The 22,108-nt window shown below is 36.3% G+C and overlaps 1 protein-coding gene across 1 annotated transcript in view; it reads right to left on the bottom strand.

The window, feature by feature from the left end:
* The window catches only part of pcdh11 (protocadherin 11), a 287,556-nt gene that overhangs the window by 142,459 nt on the left and 122,989 nt on the right, over positions 1–22,108 (bottom strand). Inside the window, exon 4 of the mRNA XM_042303479.1 lies at positions 11,479–11,538. Within this exon, the coding sequence (XP_042159413.1) occupies positions 11,479–11,538 (60 nt within the window). The remainder of the gene's footprint in view (positions 1–11,478; positions 11,539–22,108) is intronic.

Raw genomic sequence — 22,108 nt, 5'->3', positions numbered from 1 at the left:
CGCAGAAAGAAGAAATCACCCAGTTGGTCGCCACATTATTTCTATGTATATATCTTTCTTTCCGGGCATGGCTAGCTGGCAGCCTTTTGATATGGACATGCTGGTGTACACTGGTGACAGCTGCTATACCGGGCCAGACCCAGAGGTCACACATGGGGCGGCAGGTAGCCTAGTGGTTAGAGCATTGGTAGAGCATTGGACTAGTACCCGAAAGGTTGCAAGTTCAAATCACTGAGCTGACAAGGTACATATCTGTCGTGCTGCCCCCTGAACAAGGCAGTTGACCCACTGTTCCTAGGCTGTCATTGAAAATAAGAATTTGTTCTTAACTGACTTGCCTAGTTAACTAAAATAAAAAACCTTTCAGATTGTCTTTTAAATTATTATTTTTTAAGTCGTAGCACATATTTTTGTCTGACGTCGTCCACAATGGAACCTTGGAGAGGGTGCAGGGTGCTGTGATATTGTTCCTGATTGTCTTACAGGATCAACTTCACCTGAAGAGAGAGAGAGAGAGAGTGTGTGTGTGTGTGTGTGTGTGTGTGTGCGTGCGCGCGTGCGTGCGCGTGTGTGTGTGTGCGTGTATCTCCCAGTCCGCCTATGACTCGCTGCTTTGAGTTTAACTCCAACCTTAACCCTTGAATTTAGCGCGGTAAAAAAGAGAATTACTGCATGAAGAGCCCTGTTGTTAGTCTGCTGGAAGCATTGCATTTTATTATACAATATTATACTATATCATACTATACTATATTATACTATGCTATATTATACTATACTATACTATATTATACTATACTATACTATACTATACTATATTATACTATGCTATATTATACTCTATTATATTATACTATACTATATTATATTATACTATATTATACTATATTATACTATATTATACTGTACTATAGTATACTGTACTATATTATACTATACTATATTATACTATACTATATTATACTATACTATAGTGTACTGTACTATATTATACTATATTATACTATAATATATTATACTATACTATATTATTTAAGATATCCTTCTTCACCAGCAGGTTTCCTTGGCTTTAAGACCTTGACAACAGTTTAAACATAGACGTGTTATCCAGAGATTATATTATAGATATCCCAATCTCGAAGAAACGTGTCTGCTTCTACGTGTTTTGTTCTTTGGGGTTTAGGTTTAGGTTTAGGTTTAGGTTTAGGTTTAGGCCGGGTATCTGTAAAGCACTTTGTGACTGCTGATGTAAAAAAATATATATGTACAGTTTGATGTAAAGTTGTAAACTTTCATAAAAACTTTATAAAATGTAATTTAATTTGATGAATAATTCATACTAGGATACTACTCCACTCTATGCTAAACAGCTATAATGCTCTCGTATATTGCATAGTGGACTGACCAAGCATGCGAGATAAATAAGGTGTTAGCAGCATGGATACCAGGACCACACGGCAAGTTTGCTATTCAAAGAACGAAAAACCCTGCATGACATCATGTGATGTGTCCCAAATGGGACCCTTTTCCCTTTATAGTGAACTACTTTTGACCAGAGCCCTATGGAAACTTGTCAAAAGAAGTGCACTATAAAGGGTAATAGGTTGCTATTTGTGACACTGTTATGGTCCCACAAGGAGGGATGCGTAATGATTTTGTTTGCCATAGTAATTTCATGAACCTGGCAGTGACAGGGTTGGGCATGCAACCCCATACAGGGAGAGGTGGATGAACCAGTCCCCTTCCATCACGCCAACCATCTGCCATCTGCCTCCGCCATTACACTATACACAGAACACGGAGTCATTTTATTATTGAAGATTTAGTACAAAATATGGACTCATTTCATGATTGAATATTTTGTGACCGAAAGGATAAAAAAAAATCCTTAAAATAGTGTTATTCAGAATCCTCTTCAGCTGTTTGCAATGTCTTACAATATGCTTGCTTCAAGAAATATTATTATACTATTATATTATTATTACTTTTAGCTTCAGCCCTCGCCCTTGTCAAGCTCTGAGGAGGGGTTTCGCTGATCAATTATTCACTGATTCTCTCTGTGAGTCTTTAGATTTTTTAGCAAGACACCAAATAGAGAAGATGAAATGGGTTTGAAGAGGGTGGGTTGGTGGAGGGACCATGCGTTTAATTTGAGATATTATTGTAGTTTAATAAGGATCACACCCCAGAGGATAGTCAGTAATCAGACCTTAGAGGATAGTCAGTAGTTTAACAATGTTCAGACCTTAGAGGATAGTCAGAAGGGGGGGTCATGTAGTTATTTGATTTTTAATTTTAGGACTCCTTTAGGTCTAAAAAAATATATATATAAAAACATATTAGAATAAATAATGAATTTTGCCTTTGCTATAGCCCATATAATCACATCGAATAAGACATTCATAAATTAATAATACATTTATGAACTTTGTAACTGCTTTAAAGTCGCCATTGGCCTCATGGTGAAATCCCTGAGTGGTTTCCTTCCTCTCTGGCAACTAAGTTAGGAAAGACACCTGTATCTTTGTCGTGACTAGGTGTATTGATACACTAAAACAATTACTCATAAGAAATACGGGTTTGAAGTGTCTGTCCTATATCTAAGAGATATAAGAATGCTCAGGAATGTAGTAAACGTGTTTTACTCAAATGTAACACCTTGTGTTGAGGGGCACAAAACTACCTCCATGCTTCCATTCGTTTGAATGGGTTACCTTCAGACAAGTCCGGTGACACTTGTGGGGGTCGTAGAGCAAAACGGAGAACACCATCGTATTCACGAGAGACTCCCCTTTCCAGAGTGGCGTTAATTACATGTATGTCAAACCGTTCGGATGATACTGACAGAAGTTTGCACATCAGCGTTGCCAACTTGAAACAAGTCCCGTGACTTGGACGGTGTTACAGATATATTTGAGAGAATACCGATTTTTTGGGGGGGGATGCCTCATGGTCTGACAAGCAGCGCTGTAGCTCTGCCTCCTTCCACGGCAGATGAAGACTGCCGGCACAGGCGTATACGGTGGATTTAGACTCACTCAATGAAAAACACCTGATATCTCTAGCTTAAACGGACATATTTTGATGGGGATTTTGTTATTAGTTATTAGTTTCTTGGGTTGACACATGGGTGTGTCAATGGAATACAAAGGATAAACAATGTTCAGACCCCAGAGGATAGTCTGTATGCTCTGTGTGTAATGTAGCTGAGTGACAGTATATTACCGTGCTGGCCTTGTGTTCTCTCTGCTCTGTGTTCTCTCTGCTCTGTGTTCTCTCTGCTCTGTGTTCTCTCTGCTCTGTGTTCTCTCTGCTCTGTGTTCTCTCTGCTCTGTGTGTAATGTAGCTGAGTGACAGTATAATATCCTGCTGGCCTTGTGTTCTCTCTGCTCTGTGTTCTCTCTGCTCTGTGTTCTCTCTGCTCTGTGTTCTCTCTCTGCTCTGTGTTCTCTCTCTGCTCTGTGTTCTCTCTGCTCTGTGTTCTCTCTGCTCTGTGTTCTCTCTGCTCTGTGTTCTCTCTCTGCTCTGTGTTCTCTCTCTGCTCTGTGTTCTCTCTCTGCTCTGTGTTCTCTCTGCTCTGTGTTCTCTCTCTGCTCTGTGTTCTCTCTCTGCTCTGTGTTCTCTCTCTGCTCTGTGTTCTCTCTCTGCTCTGTGTTCTCTCTGCTCTGTGTTCTCTCTGCTCTGTGTTCTCTCTGCTCTGTGTTCTCTCTCTGCTCTGTGTTCTCTCTCTGCTCTGTGTTCTCTCTGCTCTGTGTTCTCTCTCTGCTCTGTGTTCTCTCTGCTCTGTGTTCTCTCTGCTCTGTGTTCTCTCTCTGCTCTGTGTTCTCTCTCTGCTCTGTGTTCTCTCTCTGCTCTGTGTTCTCTCTGCTCTGTGTTCTCTCTGCTCTGTGTTCTCTCTCTGCTCTGTGTTCTCTCTCTGCTCTGTGTTCTCTCTCTGCTCTGTGTTCTCTCTGCTCTGTGTTCTCTCTCTGCTCTGTGTTCTCTCTCTGCTCTGTGTTCTCTCTCTGCTCTGTGTTCTCTCTCTGCTCTGTGTTCTCTCTGCTCTGTGTTCTCTCTGCTCTGTGTTCTCTCTGCTCTGTGTTCTCTCTGCTCTGTGTTCTCTCTGCTCTGTGTTCTCTCTCTGCTCTGTGTTCTCTCTGCTCTGTGTTCTCTCTCTGCTCTGTGTTCTCTCTGCTCTGTGTTCTCTCTGCTCTGTGTTCTCTCTCTGCTCTGTGTTCTCTCTCTGCTCTGTGTTCTCTCTGCTCTGTGTTCTCTCTGCTCTGTGTTCTCTCTGCTCTGTGTTCTCTCTGCTCTGTGTTCTCTCTCTGCTCTGTGTTCTCTCTCTGCTCTGTGTTCTCTCTCTGCTCTGTGTTCTCTCTGCTCTGTGTTCTCTCTCTGCTCTGTGTGTAATGTAGCTGAGTGACAGTATAATATCCTGCTGGCCTTGTGTTCTCTCTCTGCTCTGTGTGTATTGCTCTGTGAATCCGGATCATGGAGAATAATGTGGGTGGACCAGACGTGAACATGTGCCCCACGGGTATAGCAGCCAAAGTGGCATTCGTTGCTTCATTCTATTGCGTCAGCTGTTTTAAGGAGAGACGGCTGATGAGAGAGGCGACATGGGACATTGCAAACGCTTCCTAAAATCTCAAGGGCAGTATATGAATGCAGATTATTCCTGGTGATATGCCAATATGACTTTGTTTCCATCTGAAATGCCACCCTATTCCCTATATAGTGCACTACATTTGACCAAGGCCCATGGCTCCTAATTCCCTATAAAGTGGCCACAGACTTACACGTATTGTCTGTCTCAAATGACCCCCTTGTCCCTATGTTGTCAAAAGTAGTGCACTACAGAGGGAACAGGGTGCCATTTGGGATGCGACCCAACGACATCAATATCGCCGAGCTCGTCTTAGTAGAGGTGATCTCAATATGAGCGGTGCCAGTTCAGGACCATGTGAAGGACGTGCCGGGGATTCCAGTGTCATTTTTGTGTCGACTGACTCAGGACAAAGCTGATTGCCTCGCTCATTATTTCCCAATGACAGAGGACAGTATCGCGTTGTATTATTTACTGTCGAACGCAGTCAGACACGCGACGATATATATCATCCAGTCGGCAGCTTTCAATGGCACAAGAGTCATTTTAGAAAGCTGTCTGAACATTAAAGGTGCAGACTGGGATTTTGGGAACCTAGCTGTTCAATGGTCATTTCAATTAGATTTTTATACTTGCTTTGCCATTGATTCTTGAAGAATATGAATTATAAGTGCCTTGTGAGTGTATCGCAACTGTCAGTAACTTTAACATAACCCAGAATATTAGGTGTTTTCCCTCCATTGTTTACAACATTAAAAGGCTGAGTGCATAGCTTCAGAATATTGGTAAATCTATACGTTGGACTGTCAGTCCTTGCATCTAGAGTGTTGTCTATGAATATGAGAGGTTGTACATTTCCCTAGCCCCGTCCCCTCGGCTGTAATCCGAAACAAGTGAGAGTCAAACATGTAGTTGTTATCCAATTCCGGATTGTAGTTTTTAGGCTGAAAAGAGGTGTAGTTTCAGCTGGCCACACGATGACAGGCTGTCAGACTGCCCTCTCAACTGAGTTTCTTTTTTAACACGGCTTATTCTTGACTGGAGTGTTTGTTGTGTGTGTGTTTTTACTCTTGACCGTGCCATTCAACCAGAAAAGGACATGGGCATTTTGACACCTTTTTTTTCCCTAAGTGAACTGGAAGACGTGAGAGGATTTCACTACATCACACATTATCACGTTCACAAGTAGAAGCAGTGGCAGAGTCAAAGTGTAAAGTTAGTTTACACTAACTGTGTGATGATTACTTGAATAAGTCTGGAGGATGGTGGATTTTTTTTTTACTCTGCATAGCCTAGTGGGAAAATTATTTGAATACATTTGACATTCTCATATCATGTTAAATATATGCTAATTCTAATTTACATTTGTTTAGTTTGAGGAGTAATTCTTAATTGCTACAAAAGAAAGAGTGTGGATGTCATTAACACAATTTCACAGGAGAAATATGATTTTAAAGTCTATTACTTAAACATCCTTTATGAACAACAGAAATCCAGCTTCACTATATACATGTAGAAATATGTATGCAAAATATACTACATACTGTTTAGGTTAATATAGAGTAATATACTGTATCCTGTATAGGTTAATATAGAGTAATATACTACATACTGTTTAGGTTAATATAGAGTAATATACTACATACTGTTTAGGTTTATATAGAGTAATATACTACATACTGTTTAGGTTAATATAGAGTAATATACTGTATCCTGTATAGGTTAATATAGTGTAATATACTGTATCCTGTTTAGGTTAATATAGTGTAATATACTGTATCCTGTATAGGTTAATATAGTGTAATATACTGTATCCTGTTTAGGTTAATATAGTGTAATATACTGTATCCTGTATAGGTTAATATAGAGTAATATACTGTATCCTGTATAGGTTTATATAGAGTAATATACTGTATCCTGTATAGGTTAATATAGTGTAATATACTGTATCCTGTATAGGTTAATATAGAGTAATATACTGTATCCTGTTTAGGTTAATATAGAGTAATATACTGTATCCTGTTTAGGTTAATATAGAGTAATATACTGTATCCTGTATAGGTTAATATAGAGTAATATACTGTATCCTGTTTAGGTTAATATAGAGTAATATACTGTATCCTGTATAGGTTAATATAGAGTAATATACTGTATCCTGTTTAGGTTAATATAGTGTAATATACTGTATCCTGTATAGGTTAATATAGAGTAATATACTGTATCCTGTTTAGGTTAATATAGAGTAATATACTGTATCCTGTATAGGTTAATATAGTGTAATATACTGTATCCTGTTTAGGTTTATATAGAGTAATATACTGTATCCTGTATAGGTTAATATAGAGTAATATACTACATACTGTATAGGTTAATATAGAGTAATATACTACATACTGTTTAGGTTTATATAGAGTAATATACTGTATCCTGTTTAGGTTTATATAGAGTAATATACTGTATCCTGTATAGGTCTATATAGAGTAATATACTGTATCCTGTATAGGTCTATATAGAGTAATATACTGTATCCTGTATAGGTCTATATAGAGTAATATACTGTATCCTGTATAGGTTAATATAGAGTAATATACTGTATCCTGTATAGGTTAATATAGAGTAATATACTGTATCCTGTATAGGTTAATATAGAGTAATATACTGTATCCTGTATAGGTTAATATAGAGTAATATACTGTATCCTGTATAGGTTAATATAGAGTAATATACTGTATCCTGTTTAGGTTAATATAGTGTAATATACTGTATCCTGTATAGGTTAATATAGAGTAATATACTGTATCCTGAATAGGTTTATATAGAGTAATATACTGTATCCTGTATAGGTTAATATAGAGTAATATACTGTATCCTGTATAGGTTTATATAGTGTAATATACTGTATCCTGTTTAGGTTAATATAGAGTAATATACTGTATCCTGTTTAGGTTAATATAGAGTAATATACTGTATCCTGTATAGGTTTATATAGAGTAATATACTGTATCCTGTTTAGGTTAATATAGAGTAATATACTGTATCCTGTTTAGGTTAATATAGTGTAATATACTGTATCCTGTATAGGTTAATATAGTGTAATATACTGTATCCTGTATAGGTTAATATAGAGTAATATACTGTATCCTGTATAGGTTAATATAGTGTAATATACTCTATCCTGTATAGGTTAATATAGAGTAATATACTGTATCCTGTTTAGGTTAATATAGAGTAATATACTGTATCCTGTATAGGTTTATATAGAGTAATATACTGTATCCTGTATAGGTTTATATAGAGTAATATACTGTATCCTGTATAGGTTTATATAGAGTAATATACTGTATCCTGTATAGGTTAATATAGAGTAATATACTCTATCCTGTATAGGTTAATATAGAGTAATATACTGTATCCTGTCTACTATGTATATATAGAGTAATATACTGTATCCTGTATAGGTTAATATAGAGTAATATACTGTATCCTGTATAGGTTTATATAGAGTAATATACTGCATCCTGTATAGGTTTATATAGAGTAATATACTGTATCCTGTTTAGGTTAATATAGAGTAATATACTGTATCCTGTATAGGTTAATATAGAGTAATATACTGTATCCTGTATAGGTTTATATAGAGTAATATACTGTATCCTGTATAGGTTTATATAGAGTAATATACTGTATCCTGTATAGGTTTATATAGAGTAATATACTGTATCCTGTATAGGTTTATATAGAGTAATATACTGTATCCTGTATAGGTTTATATAGAGTAATATACTGTATCCTGTATAGGTTTATATAGAGTAATATACTGTATCCTGTATAGGTTAATATAGAGTAATATACTGTATCCTGTTTAGGTTTATATAGTGTAATATACTGTATCCTGTTTAGGTTAATATAGTGTAATATACTGTATCCTGTATAGGTTAATATAGAGTAATATACTGTATCCTGTATAGGTTTATATAGAGTAATATACTGTATCCTGTTTAGGTTAATATAGTGTAATATACTGTATCCTGTATAGGTTAATATAGTGTAATATACTGTATCCTGTATAGGTTAATATAGAGTAATATACTGTATCCTGTATAGGTTAATATAGTGTAATATACTCTATCCTGTATAGGTTAATATAGAGTAATATACTGTATCCTGTTTAGGTTTATATAGAGTAATATACTACATACTGTTTAGGTTAATATAGTGTAATATACTACATACTGTTTAGGTTTATATAGTGTAATATACTACATACTGTTTAGGTTTATATAGTGTAATATACTACATACTGTTTAGGTTAATATAGTGTAATATACTGTATCCTGTTTAGGTTTATATAGAGTAATATACTGTATCCTGTATAGGTTAATATAGTGTAATATACTACATACTGTTTAGGTTTATATAGTGTAATATACTACATACTGTTTAGGTTAATATAGTGTAATATACTGTATCCTGTATAGGTTAATATAGAGTAATATACTGTATCCTGTATAGGTTTATATAGAGTAATATACTGTATCCTGTTTAGGTTAATATAGTGTAATATACTGTATCCTGTATAGGTTAATATAGTGTAATATACTGTATCCTGTTTAGGTTAATATAGAGTAATATACTGTATCCTGTTTAGGTTAATATAGTGTAATATACTGTATCCTGTATAGGTTAATATAGTGTAATATACTGTATCCTGTATAGGTTAATATAGAGTAATATACTACATACTGTTTAGGTTAATATAGAGTAATATACTACATACTGTTTAGGTTTATATAGAGTAATATACTACATACTGTTTAGGTTAATATAGAGTAATATACTACATACTGTTTAGGTTAATATAGAGTAATATACTACATACTGTTTAGGTTAATATAGAGTAATATACTACATACTGTTTAGGTTTATATAGAGTAATATACTACATACTGTTTAGGTTTATATAGAGTAATATACTGTATCCTGTCTACTATGTATATATAGAGTAATATACTGTATCCTGTTTAGGTTAATATAGTGTAATATACTGTATCCTGTATAGGTTTATATAGAGTAATATACTGTATCCTGTATAGGTTCATATAGTGTAATATACTGTATCCTGTATAGGTTTATATAGAGTAATATACTGTATCCTGTTTAGGTTAATATAGTGTAATATACTGTATCCTGTATAGGTTAATATAGTGTAATATACTGTATCCTGTTTAGGTTAATATAGAGTAATATACTGTATCCTGTTTAGGTTAATATAGTGTAATATACTGTATCCTGTTTAGGTTAATATAGTGTAATATACTGTATCCTGTATAGGTTAATATAGTGTAATATACTGTATCCTGTTTAGGTTAATATAGAGTAATATACTGTATCCTGTATAGGTTAATATAGTGTAATATACTGTATCCTGTTTAGGTTAATATACAGTAATATACTGTATCCTGTATAGGTTAATATAGTGTAATATACTGTATCCTGAATAGGTTAATATAGAGTAATATACTGTATCCTGTCTACTATGTATATATAGAGTAATATACTGTATCCTGTATAGGTTAATATAGTGTAATATACTGTATCCTGAATAGGTTAATATAGAGTAATATACTGTATCCTGTATAGGTTTATATAGAGTAATATACTGTATCCTGTATAGGTTTATATAGAGTAATATACTCTATCCTGTATAGGTTTATATAGTGTAATATACTGTATCCTGTATAGGTTAATATAGAGTAATATACTGTATCCTGTATAGGTTTATATAGTGTAATATACTGTATCCTGTATAGGTTTATATAGTGTAATATACTGTATCCTGTATAGGTTTATATAGAGTAATATACTGTATCCTGTATAGGTTTATATAGAGTAATATACTGTATCCTGTCTACTATGTATATATAGAGTAATATACTGTATCCTGTATAGGTTTATATAGAGTAATATACTGTATCCTGTATAGGTTAATATAGTGTAATATACTGTATCCTGTATAGGTTTATATAGAGTAATATACTGTAGCCTGTACAGGTTTAAATAGAGTAATATACTGTATCCTGTATAGGTTAATATAGAGTAATATACTGTATCCTGTATAGGTTTATATAGAGTAATATACTGTATCCTGTATAGGTTTATATAGAGTAATATACTGTATCCTGTATAGGTTTATATAGAGTAATATACTGTATCCTGTATAGGTTTATATAGAGTAATATACTGTATCCTGTATAGGTTAATATAGAGTAATATACTGTATCCTATACTAATATACTGTATCCTATAGTAATATACTGTATCCTGTATAGGTTTATATAGAGTAATATACTGTATCCTGTATAGGTTTATATAGAGTAATATACTGTATCCTGTATAGGTTAATATAGAGTAATATACTGTATCCTATAGTAATATACTGTATCCTATAGTAATATACTGTATCCTGTATAGGTTAATATAGAGTAATATACTCTATCCTGTGTAGGTTAATATAGAGTAATATACTGTATCCTGTATAGGTTAATATAGAGTAATATACTGTATCCTGTATAGGTTAATATAGAGTAATATACTGTATCCTGTATAGGTTTATATAGAGTAATATACTGTATCCTGTATAGGTTTATATAGAGTAATATACTGTATCCTGTATAGGTTTATATAGGGTAATATACTGTATCCTGTATAGGTTAATATAGAGTAATATACTCTATCCTGTATAGGTTTATATAGAGTAATATACTGTATCCTGTATAGGTTTATATAGAGTAATATACTGTATCCTGTATAGGTTTATATAGAGTAATATACTGTATCCTGTATAGGTTTATATAGAGTAATATACTGTATCCTGTATAGGTCTAGGAAGAGCTTACCTTATGGGGACAAGTAGATGCGACTGAGCTGAAGGACTTCTCTGGTGTCTGGCCCTGATTCTACAAGATAGAAAAAGACATTATCAGAAGCATGCTTACTGTGGAGGGCCATTTCCAACACAACACCATTTGTGATTGTAGGGGTCTGTGTCCCAAATGGCACCCTATTCCCTATGTGGTGCACTACTTTTGACCAGGGCCCATAGGCCTATATAGGGAATAGGATGCCATTTGGGACAAAGAGTAGATGCTACTTATTTTCTCTCCGTTATTCTCTCGACCATACCGTGCGTAAGTGACCCTACTACAGCACCAGGCGTGGTTTTAGCCTTTTCATAATCTGAGAATAAAAATGCACTGTAGCCTTATGGTCGTACTGTAAATCTTTATCTTGAGAATATAATCTTACTCTTACTTTATTTATTTTTTTATTCTCAGGGTATAATCATGTGTTGTTATTTTGTTATGATGTTTTCTATTCCCTTTATTATCCTCTGTGGAAAGATTTACAAACCTCCTTTAGTAGTCAGAGGATTCCACATGACACATAGACCTACTACCTACAACACAGACCTACTACCTACAACACAGACCTACTACTTACAACACAGACCTACTTCTTACAACACAGACCTTACAGTCAGAGGATTCCACATGACACATAGACCTACTACCTACAACACAGACCTACTACTTACAACACAGACCTTACAGTCAGAGGATTCCACATGACACATAGACCTACTACCTACAACACAGACCTACTACTTACAACACAGACCTTACAGTCAGAGGATTCCACATGACACATAGACCTACTACCTACAACACAGACCTACTACTTACAACACAGACCTTACAGTCAGAGGATTCCACATGACACATAGACCTACTACTTCCAACACAGACCTTACAGTCAGATGATTATCATTTTGTTAATACGGTGATGCGTTATTCAGATACAAGAAAACAGCATTAAAATAACCTGCTAAGGTATGTCGGCAACAGATGGTCCTGCTGTTTGTGATTATGCAAGACGCACAATTGCAGCAACAATTTTTTTTATTTTTATAAATGCATCTTGAAACGACCCGAGGAACAAATGAACAAAACTGTCAACAGGATATGGTGGGGTGTAATTGCATATACACACATTCAGCTTCTGTCCCAAATGGCAACCTAGTCCCTATTTAGTGCACTAAATATGGGCCCTGCTCGAAAGTGGTGCATTGAATAGAGAATATGATGTATATTGGGGATGCAGATACACAGTAGCACACATTCACAAAGGACATTGGGATTGATTGGATCTTTACAATGTCAGTGCCTTCCCCTCCCTCAGAGTCACTAGGAAGTAAATGTTGTTGTCCCCCCATTGTTCAAGGGAAACCTATGCCTTTGCACTCACAACAGGGAATTTAGAGCCTACCAACGATGGAACCACTCACAACAGGGAATATAGAGCCTACCAACGATGGAACCACTCACAACAGGGAATATAGAGCCTACCAACGATGGAACCACTCACAACAGGGAATATAGAGCCTAACAACGACGGAACCACTCACAACAGGGAATATAGAGCCTAACAACGATGGAACCACTCACAACAGGGAATATAGAGCCTAACAACGATGGAACCACTCACAACAGGGAATATAGAGCCTAACAACGATAGAACCACTCACAACAGGGAATATAGAGCCTAACAACGATAGAACCACTCACAACAGGGAATATAGAGCCTAACAACGATGGAACCACTCACAACAGGGAATATAGAGCCTAACAACGATGGAACCACTCACAACAGGGAATATAGAGCCTAACAAAGACGGAACCACTCACAACAGGGAATATAGAGCCTAACAACGATGGAACCACTCACAACAGGGAATATAGAGCCTAACAACCATGGAACCACTCACAACAGGGAATATAGAGCCTAACAATGACGGAACCACTCACAACAGGGAATATAGAGCCTAACAACGATGGAACCACTCACAACAGGGAATATAGAGCCTAACAACGACGGAACCACTCACAACAGGGGGAATGACCAGGCCTCACATGGAATGGAGTAGGGCTTCACAGACTAGCCCCCCTTGAAACCTTAACTAGCTACCTCAGGAGGCAGGTGTCAGTTGTTAGCCCCTCATATCCAATTATGTTACCGGGGTACGCACTCCTAATGCTCCCTGACACCATTAATGCCTTCCTTATGGTATCACCAGGAGAGAAGAGACACTGAACTGTCCAGACTACCAACATCTATATTTCATCACAACTTAAAGAGAATCTGGCTGTAGCAACAATAACTACTGGGGATGGTGGAGAGCGAAAGAGCCACACGCACGCACACACACACACACACACACACACACACACACACACACACACACACACACACACACACACACACACACACACACACACACACACACACACACACACACACACAACACACCAACCCCAGTTAGCTAGCTTCACTGGCACTGCAGCAGCAAACAGCGTAAACACTCATCTCATGCAATATTAAAGGGCCGATGGCCAAGCTTGGTTGTCTGAATTAGTTGAAACAATTTCCCCCAAAGAGTAGATACTGGAACTGTTACTATATCAGGATAAATGAACATAAACATGACAGATTTTTTGGAGGCAGGGGGAGGGCGAGGAAGCTGTGTGTGTGTGTGTGTGTGTGTGTGTGTGTGTGTGTGTGTGTGTGTGTGTGTGTGTGTGGGTGTGTGTCGGTGTGAGTGCATGTGTGTGTGTGTGTTTTGCCATGGGGGGTATGATGAGAATGGCTTGATTAACTCCATTTTCAATTATTGAACACATGCTTTCCTACACAGTTTTCACTTATTTCATGAGCTTCGTGCAAACAATATGATATATTTACAGTATATATATCCAATATGATGTAAAATACAGTATATATACAGTATGATATATTATAGAGTATAAATACAATATGATATATTTTACAGTATATATACAATATGATATTATATAGTATATATACAATATGATATATTATAGAGTATAAATACAATATGATATATTATATAGTATATATACAATATGATATATTATACAGTATATATACAATATGATTTATTACACAGTATATATACAATATGATATATTACACAGTATATATGCAATATGATATATTATACAGTATGTATACAATATGATATATTATGCAGTATATATACAATCTAAATATACAGTATATATACAATATAAAAAAATATATAAATTCAATATGATATAGAACATGATCTACATACAAAATATGATATTTTATACAGTGTATATATATATATATATATATATATATATATATATATATATATATATATAAATAAATAAATACAATGTCATATATTTTACAGTATATATACAATATTACATATTATTGAGAAATACAATATGATATAGAATATAGTACGTATACAATATGATATATTACACAGAATGTATACAATATGATATATTATAGGGTATGCATACACAGTATGATATATTATACAGTATATACACAATATGATGTAATATACAGTATGTATCAATGATGATGTAATATACAGTATATTTCCATATGAAATATTATACAGTATATATACAATATGAAATGTTATACAGTATATATACAATATTTTTAATTATAGAGATATAAATGCAATATGATATAGAATATACTATGTATACAATATGATATATTATACAGTATATATGCAATATGATATATTATACAGTATTTATACACAATATTATATATTATACGGTATATATACACAATAGAATATACAGTATAAATACAATATTATATGTATAGTAGATTTATACAATATATATAAATATATATACAGTGTATATACAATCTAAATATATCTTATATATACAATGTGATATACAGTATATACAGTATATGTACAATATGATATATTATATAATCAACATGCAGTATGACATATAATACAGTATAAATACAATATGATATATTTTACAATATATATACAATATGATATATTATACAATATGTATTCAATACGATATACAGTATATATACAATATGATATATTATATAGTATAAAAACAATATAATATATTATACAATATATATACAATATGATATATTATACAGTATGTATCCAATATGATATACAGTATATATACAATATGGTATGTTATACTTCATATAACATATGATATATTATACAGTATATATACAATATGATTTATATTACAATATATATACAATATTATATATTATACTGTATGTATACGATATGATAAACAGTATATACAATATATATATACAATATGATGTATTATACCCTATGTATATGATAAACAATATATACAGTATATATACAATTTGATATATTATACAGTATGTATATGATATGATAAACAGTATATAAAGTATACATACAATTTGATATATTATACAGTATGTATATGATATGATAAACAGTATATAAAGTGTACATACAAGATGATATATTATACGGTATGTATATGATATGATAAACAGTATATAAAGTATACATACAATTTGATATATTATACAGTATGTATATGATATGATAAACAGTATGTAAGTATACATACAATTTGATATATTATACGGTATGTATATGATATGATAAACAGTATATAAAGTGTACATACAATATGATATATTATACGGTATGTATATGATATGATAAACAGTATATAAAGTGTACATACAAGATGATATATTATACGGTATGTATATGATATGATAAACAGTATATAAAGTATACATACAATTTGATATATTATACAGTATGTATATGATATGATAAACAGTATATAAAGTGTACATACAATATGATATATTATACGGTATGTATATGATATGATAAACAGTATATAAAGTATACATACAATTTGATATATTATACAGTATGTATATGATATGATAAACAGTATATAAGTATACATACAATTTGATATATTATACGGTATGTATATGATATGATAAACAGTATATAAAGTGTACATACAATATGATATATTATACGGTATGTATATGATATGATAAACAGTATATAAAGTATACATACAATTTGATATATTATACGGTATGTATATGATACACAGCATATACAGTGTATATATACACAATGTGATACGCTACTGTAACCTGAGAAGAGCTTACAGTACATCACACCATGTAAGGCCAAGAGAATCGGCTGTCCTGTTGCAAGGTTAAACCACAGTACTCTGTGTAGGTAGGTTGATGTCAGCAACCCCTTTCAATGACCCTGTCTGCTCTTTCTACAAAAATGTAAAACTCAGACAGTGCACGTCATCAGTGTCTAACGCCTTTATAGCAGATACTACTTTTGTTCTGTTCGCAATCTGCGGATGTGTTTTCCTGTTCCATGCAGATTGTGAACAGAACAATAATAGTATGCACTTTCTGAGTTTGAGAGAGTGATATTACGGTATGGTGAGAATGTAATGTGTTAAAATAAGACTCTAATTAAATGTCTTCTACTTGTCAGAATCTGAATGCAGTTCGAGAGCCATTTTCTTCTCCAACATTAAATGGAATACTAAACAAGTCTTAAAAATAGCTAGATGTTGCCTCCCGGGTGGCGCAGTGGTTAATGGTGCTGCAGCGCCAGCTGTGCCACCAGAGGTTCTGGGTTGGCGCCCAGGCTCTGTTGTAACCGGCTGCGACCGGGAGGTCCGTGGGGCGTCGCACAATTGGCATAGCGTCGTCTGGGTTAAGGAGTGTTTGGCCGGTAGGGATATCCTTGTCTCATCGTGCACCAGCGACCGGGCGCAGTGCTCGCTAACCAAGGCAGCCAGGTGCACGGTGTTTCCTCCGACACATTGGTGCGGCTGGCTTCCGGGTTGGATGCGCGCTGTGTTAAGAAGCAGTGCGGCTTGGTTGGGTTGTGGGGACGCATGACTTTCAACCTTCGTCTCTCCCGAGCCCGTACGGGAGTTGTAGCGATGAGACAAGATAGTAACTACTAACAATTGGGGAGGAAAAAGGGGGTAAAATTTTAAAAAAATATACACAAAAATAAATATAAAAAATAGCTAGTTATTTGTTTTGGCGCTTGATACTTCTCCATACAAACTGAGTCTCTACACAACATAACATCTCTGTCCAGGTAAGTCTGTTTGTGACACAACGTTGACATTTTCACTTCAGAAGGCTCAGGATGTCATGAAAATAGCGACAGTCTAAGGAACTCTCTGCGTGAGATGGTACCCTGTCCCTGAGAACTTAACCCCCCTGCGTTTCCTTAGCCTGCTTCAAACAAAATTCCACACGGTGCTTGAAGCGATAGGCTGCAAAGTGCTCTAATCTCTCTGCCATCAGGTAAGAAACAGACTTACTACTGGCTGACAAAGAGGAGCTCTTTGATATGTCTGCATTGCCACCGGTGCATGGAGACACTGAGGCCTGTCGCCTCTGCTGAGCCCGTTTCCAATGCAGACCCAGTTCCTTTTTAGGAGTGCGAATCCACCACTGCGCAGTGTGAATTCCCAATTAATCATGGTCCCAGGGATTCCCACAGTGAAAAACCTAGGGTTCACTGCTTCTATTCATCTGCTTGATCTGCCCTCATATTTAGCCACACCTTGTGAGTGTTTTACTGTGTTATGTCCAGGACAACCAGGGTTACAAGTCGTATACAAAACAACTTGACATAAACACTTGCATTCATGAGTTTTATTGACAAATTTATAAGGTCCACCAAGCAAAAACATGACAAAAAAACAGTTTTAATAAGAATGCTGTTTGCTCAGTGGGAAATGAATATCAAACAGCAACAACTGTGTGGAGTTTGGAGTTTTTGAAGGCAACTATGTATGTGAGCTTATTACAGTGAGCTCATTAGAGTATTATAGACACTATGTCCTGGTATCTCCTATGATTTTCAATGTAAAACAACCCCTTACAGTACTATAGACACTATGTCCTGGAATTTCCTAGTATCTTCTATGTAGAAGAATCCATTACAGTATTATAGACACTATGACCTGGGATTTCCTAGTACCTTCTATGTAGAAAAATCCATTACAGTATTATAGACACTATGACCTGGGATTTCCTAGTACCTTCTATGTAGAAGAATCCATTACAGTATTATAGACACTATGACCTGGGATTTCCTAGTATCTTCTATGTAGAAGAATCCATTACAGTATTATAGACACTATGACCTGGGATTTCCTAGTACCTTCTATGTAGAAGAATCCATTACAGTATTATAGACACTATGACCTGGGATTTCCTAGTACCTTCTATGTAGAAGAATCCATTACAGTATTATAGACACTATGACCTGGGATTTCCTAGTACCTTCTATGTAGAAGAATCCATTACAGTATTATAGACACTATGACCTGGGATTTCCTAGTACCTTCTATGTAGAAGAATCCATTACAGTATTATAGACACTATGACCTGGGATTTCCTAGTACCTTCTATGTAGAAGAATCCATTACAGTATTATAGACACTATGACCTGGGATTTCCTAGTATCTTCTATGTAGAAGAATCCATTACAGTATTATAGACACTATGACCTGGGATTTCCTAGTACCTTCTATGTAGAAGAATCCATTACAGTATTATAGACACTATGACCTGGGATTTCCTAGTACCTTCTATGTAGAAGAATCCATTACAGTATTATAGACACTATGACCTGGGATTTCCTAGTACCTTCTATGTAGAAGAATCCATTACAGTATTATAGACACTATGACCTGGGATTTTCTAGTACCTTCTATGTAGATCCATTTACCTTCTAACCACTCTTGTGTGGCTTGTGAACATCATAGAGCAAAACAGACTAGACGTGCATGAGAGTCTCAGCTTTTCATAGTGGGTTTGGAAGCATTAAATAAATGACAGTGGTATTTAAAGTGATCCTTGATGTGCAATATACTGTTGTCTTTAGTAAATGCAGGACTTCAGGGTAGTTTAGTGACCAATCCCAAGTCTCACCACAAGTCCTTCGAACACGAGTTTCAAATCATTTACACTTTTCTCACACAAAAGAAATCACCTTTCAGCATTGTTGGGAAGAGCCCATAAGTAAGTATTTTACTTAGCGTCTACATTTGTTGTTTTACGAAGCATGTGACAATTAAAATAAGATGGATTGATTGATTGGTCTTGGCTCTGGACTAGAACAATACATCATGATGTGGTTGGTGTAATCCAGGGACCTTTGCTGGGCTTGTCGATAATGTGATGTGTTCCCTATCAGATCTACCAGTGCACTAGACCAGAGGGTGATTTGTAGATTAGACAGTCAGAACCTTAATTATACGGTATTACATTTACGTTGAAATCAATCTTATAACCATTGTATTCAGATTTCAGATAATGAAAACACATAACACAGATTTCATATTAACACTCAGAGACAGATTCACAGATAGCTGCATTGCGTCTAGTTTATTGATGAAATATTCATGGATGAGATAAGGACGCATTACATTTAGGGTGCATCCCAAATGAGAACCAATTCCCTATGTTATGCACCACCTTTTGACCAGTGCCCAATAGGGCCCTGTTCAAAAGCAGTGCACTCTGTATGAAATAGGGTGCCATTTGGGATGTAAGATTACGTTTCTCTGCAGCTGTAATAATAAATGAACATACCTTCTATGAAACACCATTGTTTTGTTCTGCTAAGAGAATGAAATGTGATTTGAATGCTGTTAATCCTGTTAAAATATATTAGCTCACTCATTAAAGCACCAGGAAATATCTGCTGTGTGTATTGTATATGTTAGCTATCCAGATCAAAGAGCCCAATCGCTTTGTTTTGAAGTCAAATATTGACAGTATGTTTCTAGAAATGCATTTGTATGTCCCAGTTCTTCCTATGTGTTTTGAGTTGTCCATTACGCTACTCCGATTTGATGTACGCCTTCGACAGAAGGTCTCTGTCTAATAAATACATGTATCGTGCCTTTCAAGAGACTACGGTAGAGGGCCCTACAGCAGGGGAGACTACAGCAGGGGAGACTACAGCAGGGGAGACTACAGCAGGGGAGACTACAGCAGGGGAGACTACAGTAGAGGGCCCTACAGCAGGGAGACTACAGCAGGGGAGACTACAGTAGAGGGCCCTACAGCAGGGGAGACTACAGCAGGGGAGACCAGAAGATTACAGGAGACGAGATTACAGCAGGGAGACTACAGCAGGGAGACTACAGCAGAGGAGACTACAGCAGGGAGACTACAGCAGGGGAGACTACAGCAGGGGAGACTACAGCAGAGGAGACTACAGCAGGGGAGACTACAGTAGAGGGCCCTACAGCAGGGGAGACTACAGTAGAGGGCCCTACAGCAGGGGAGACTACAGTAGAGGGCCCTACAGTAGGGGAGACTACAGCAGGGGAGACCAGAAGATTACAGTAGACGAGATTACAGCAGGGGAGACTACAGCAGGGGAGACTACAGCAGAGGAGACTACAGCAGGGAGACTACAGCAGGGGAGACTACAGCAGGGGAGACTACAGCAGAGGAGACTACAGCAGGGGAGACTACAGCAAGGGAGACTACAGCAGAGGAGACTACAGTAGAGGATACTACAGCAGGGGAGACTACAGTAGAGGTGAATACAGTAGAGGTGAATTCAGCAGGGGAGACTACAGCAGGGGAGACTACAGCAGGGGAGACTACAGTAGAGGATACTACAGCAGGGGATACTAGAGCAGGGGAGACTACAGCAGGGAGACTACAGCAGGGAGACTACAGCAGGGGAGACTACAGCAGAGAAGACTACAGCAGGGGAGACTACAGCAGGGGAGACTACAGCAGAGAAGACTACAGCAGGGGAGACTACAGCAGGGGAGACTACAGCAGAGGAGACTACAGCAGGGGAGACTACAGCAGAGGAGACTACAGTAGAGGAGACTACAGTAGGGGAGACTGCAGTAGGGGATACTACAGTAGAGGAGACTACAGTAGAGGAGACAACGTTGACATCAGCAAACCGCTCGCCCACACGACACCATACACGCTTTCTGCCATCTTCCCGGTACAGTTGAAACTGGGATTCATCTGTGAAGAGCACACTTCTCCAGCGTGTTAGTGGCCATCGAAGGTGAGCATTTGCCCACTGAGTCGGTTATGACGCCGAACTGCAGTCAGGTCAAGACCCTGGGGAGGACGACGATCACATAGATGAGCTTCCCCGAGACGGTTTCTGACAGTTTGTGGAAATATTCTTAGGTTACGCAAACCCACAGTTCCATCAGCTGTCTGGGTTGCTCTCAGAATATCCTGCAGGTGAAGAAGCGGGATGTTGAGGTCCTGGGTTGTCATGGTTACACGTGGTCTGTGGACGTACTGCCAAATTCTCTAAAACGAAGTTGGAGTATGCATATGGTAGTGATATTAGCATTAAATGATCTTGCAACAGCTCTGGTGGACATTGCTGCAGTCAGCATGCCAATTACACACTTACAACATTTTTTGACATCTGTGGCTTAGTGTTGTTTGACAAATCGGCACATTTTAGAGTGGCCTTTTATTGTCCGCAGTACAAGGTGCACCTGTGTAATGATCATGCTGTTTAATCAGGTCCTTGATGTGGCACAC

This window comes from Oncorhynchus tshawytscha, linkage group LG21 (genome assembly GCF_018296145.1).
Source record: "Oncorhynchus tshawytscha isolate Ot180627B linkage group LG21, Otsh_v2.0, whole genome shotgun sequence".
In the NCBI taxonomy this organism is placed as follows: domain Eukaryota; kingdom Metazoa; phylum Chordata; class Actinopteri; order Salmoniformes; family Salmonidae; genus Oncorhynchus; species Oncorhynchus tshawytscha.
This window is presented reverse-complemented; position numbering and strand designations above follow the sequence as displayed.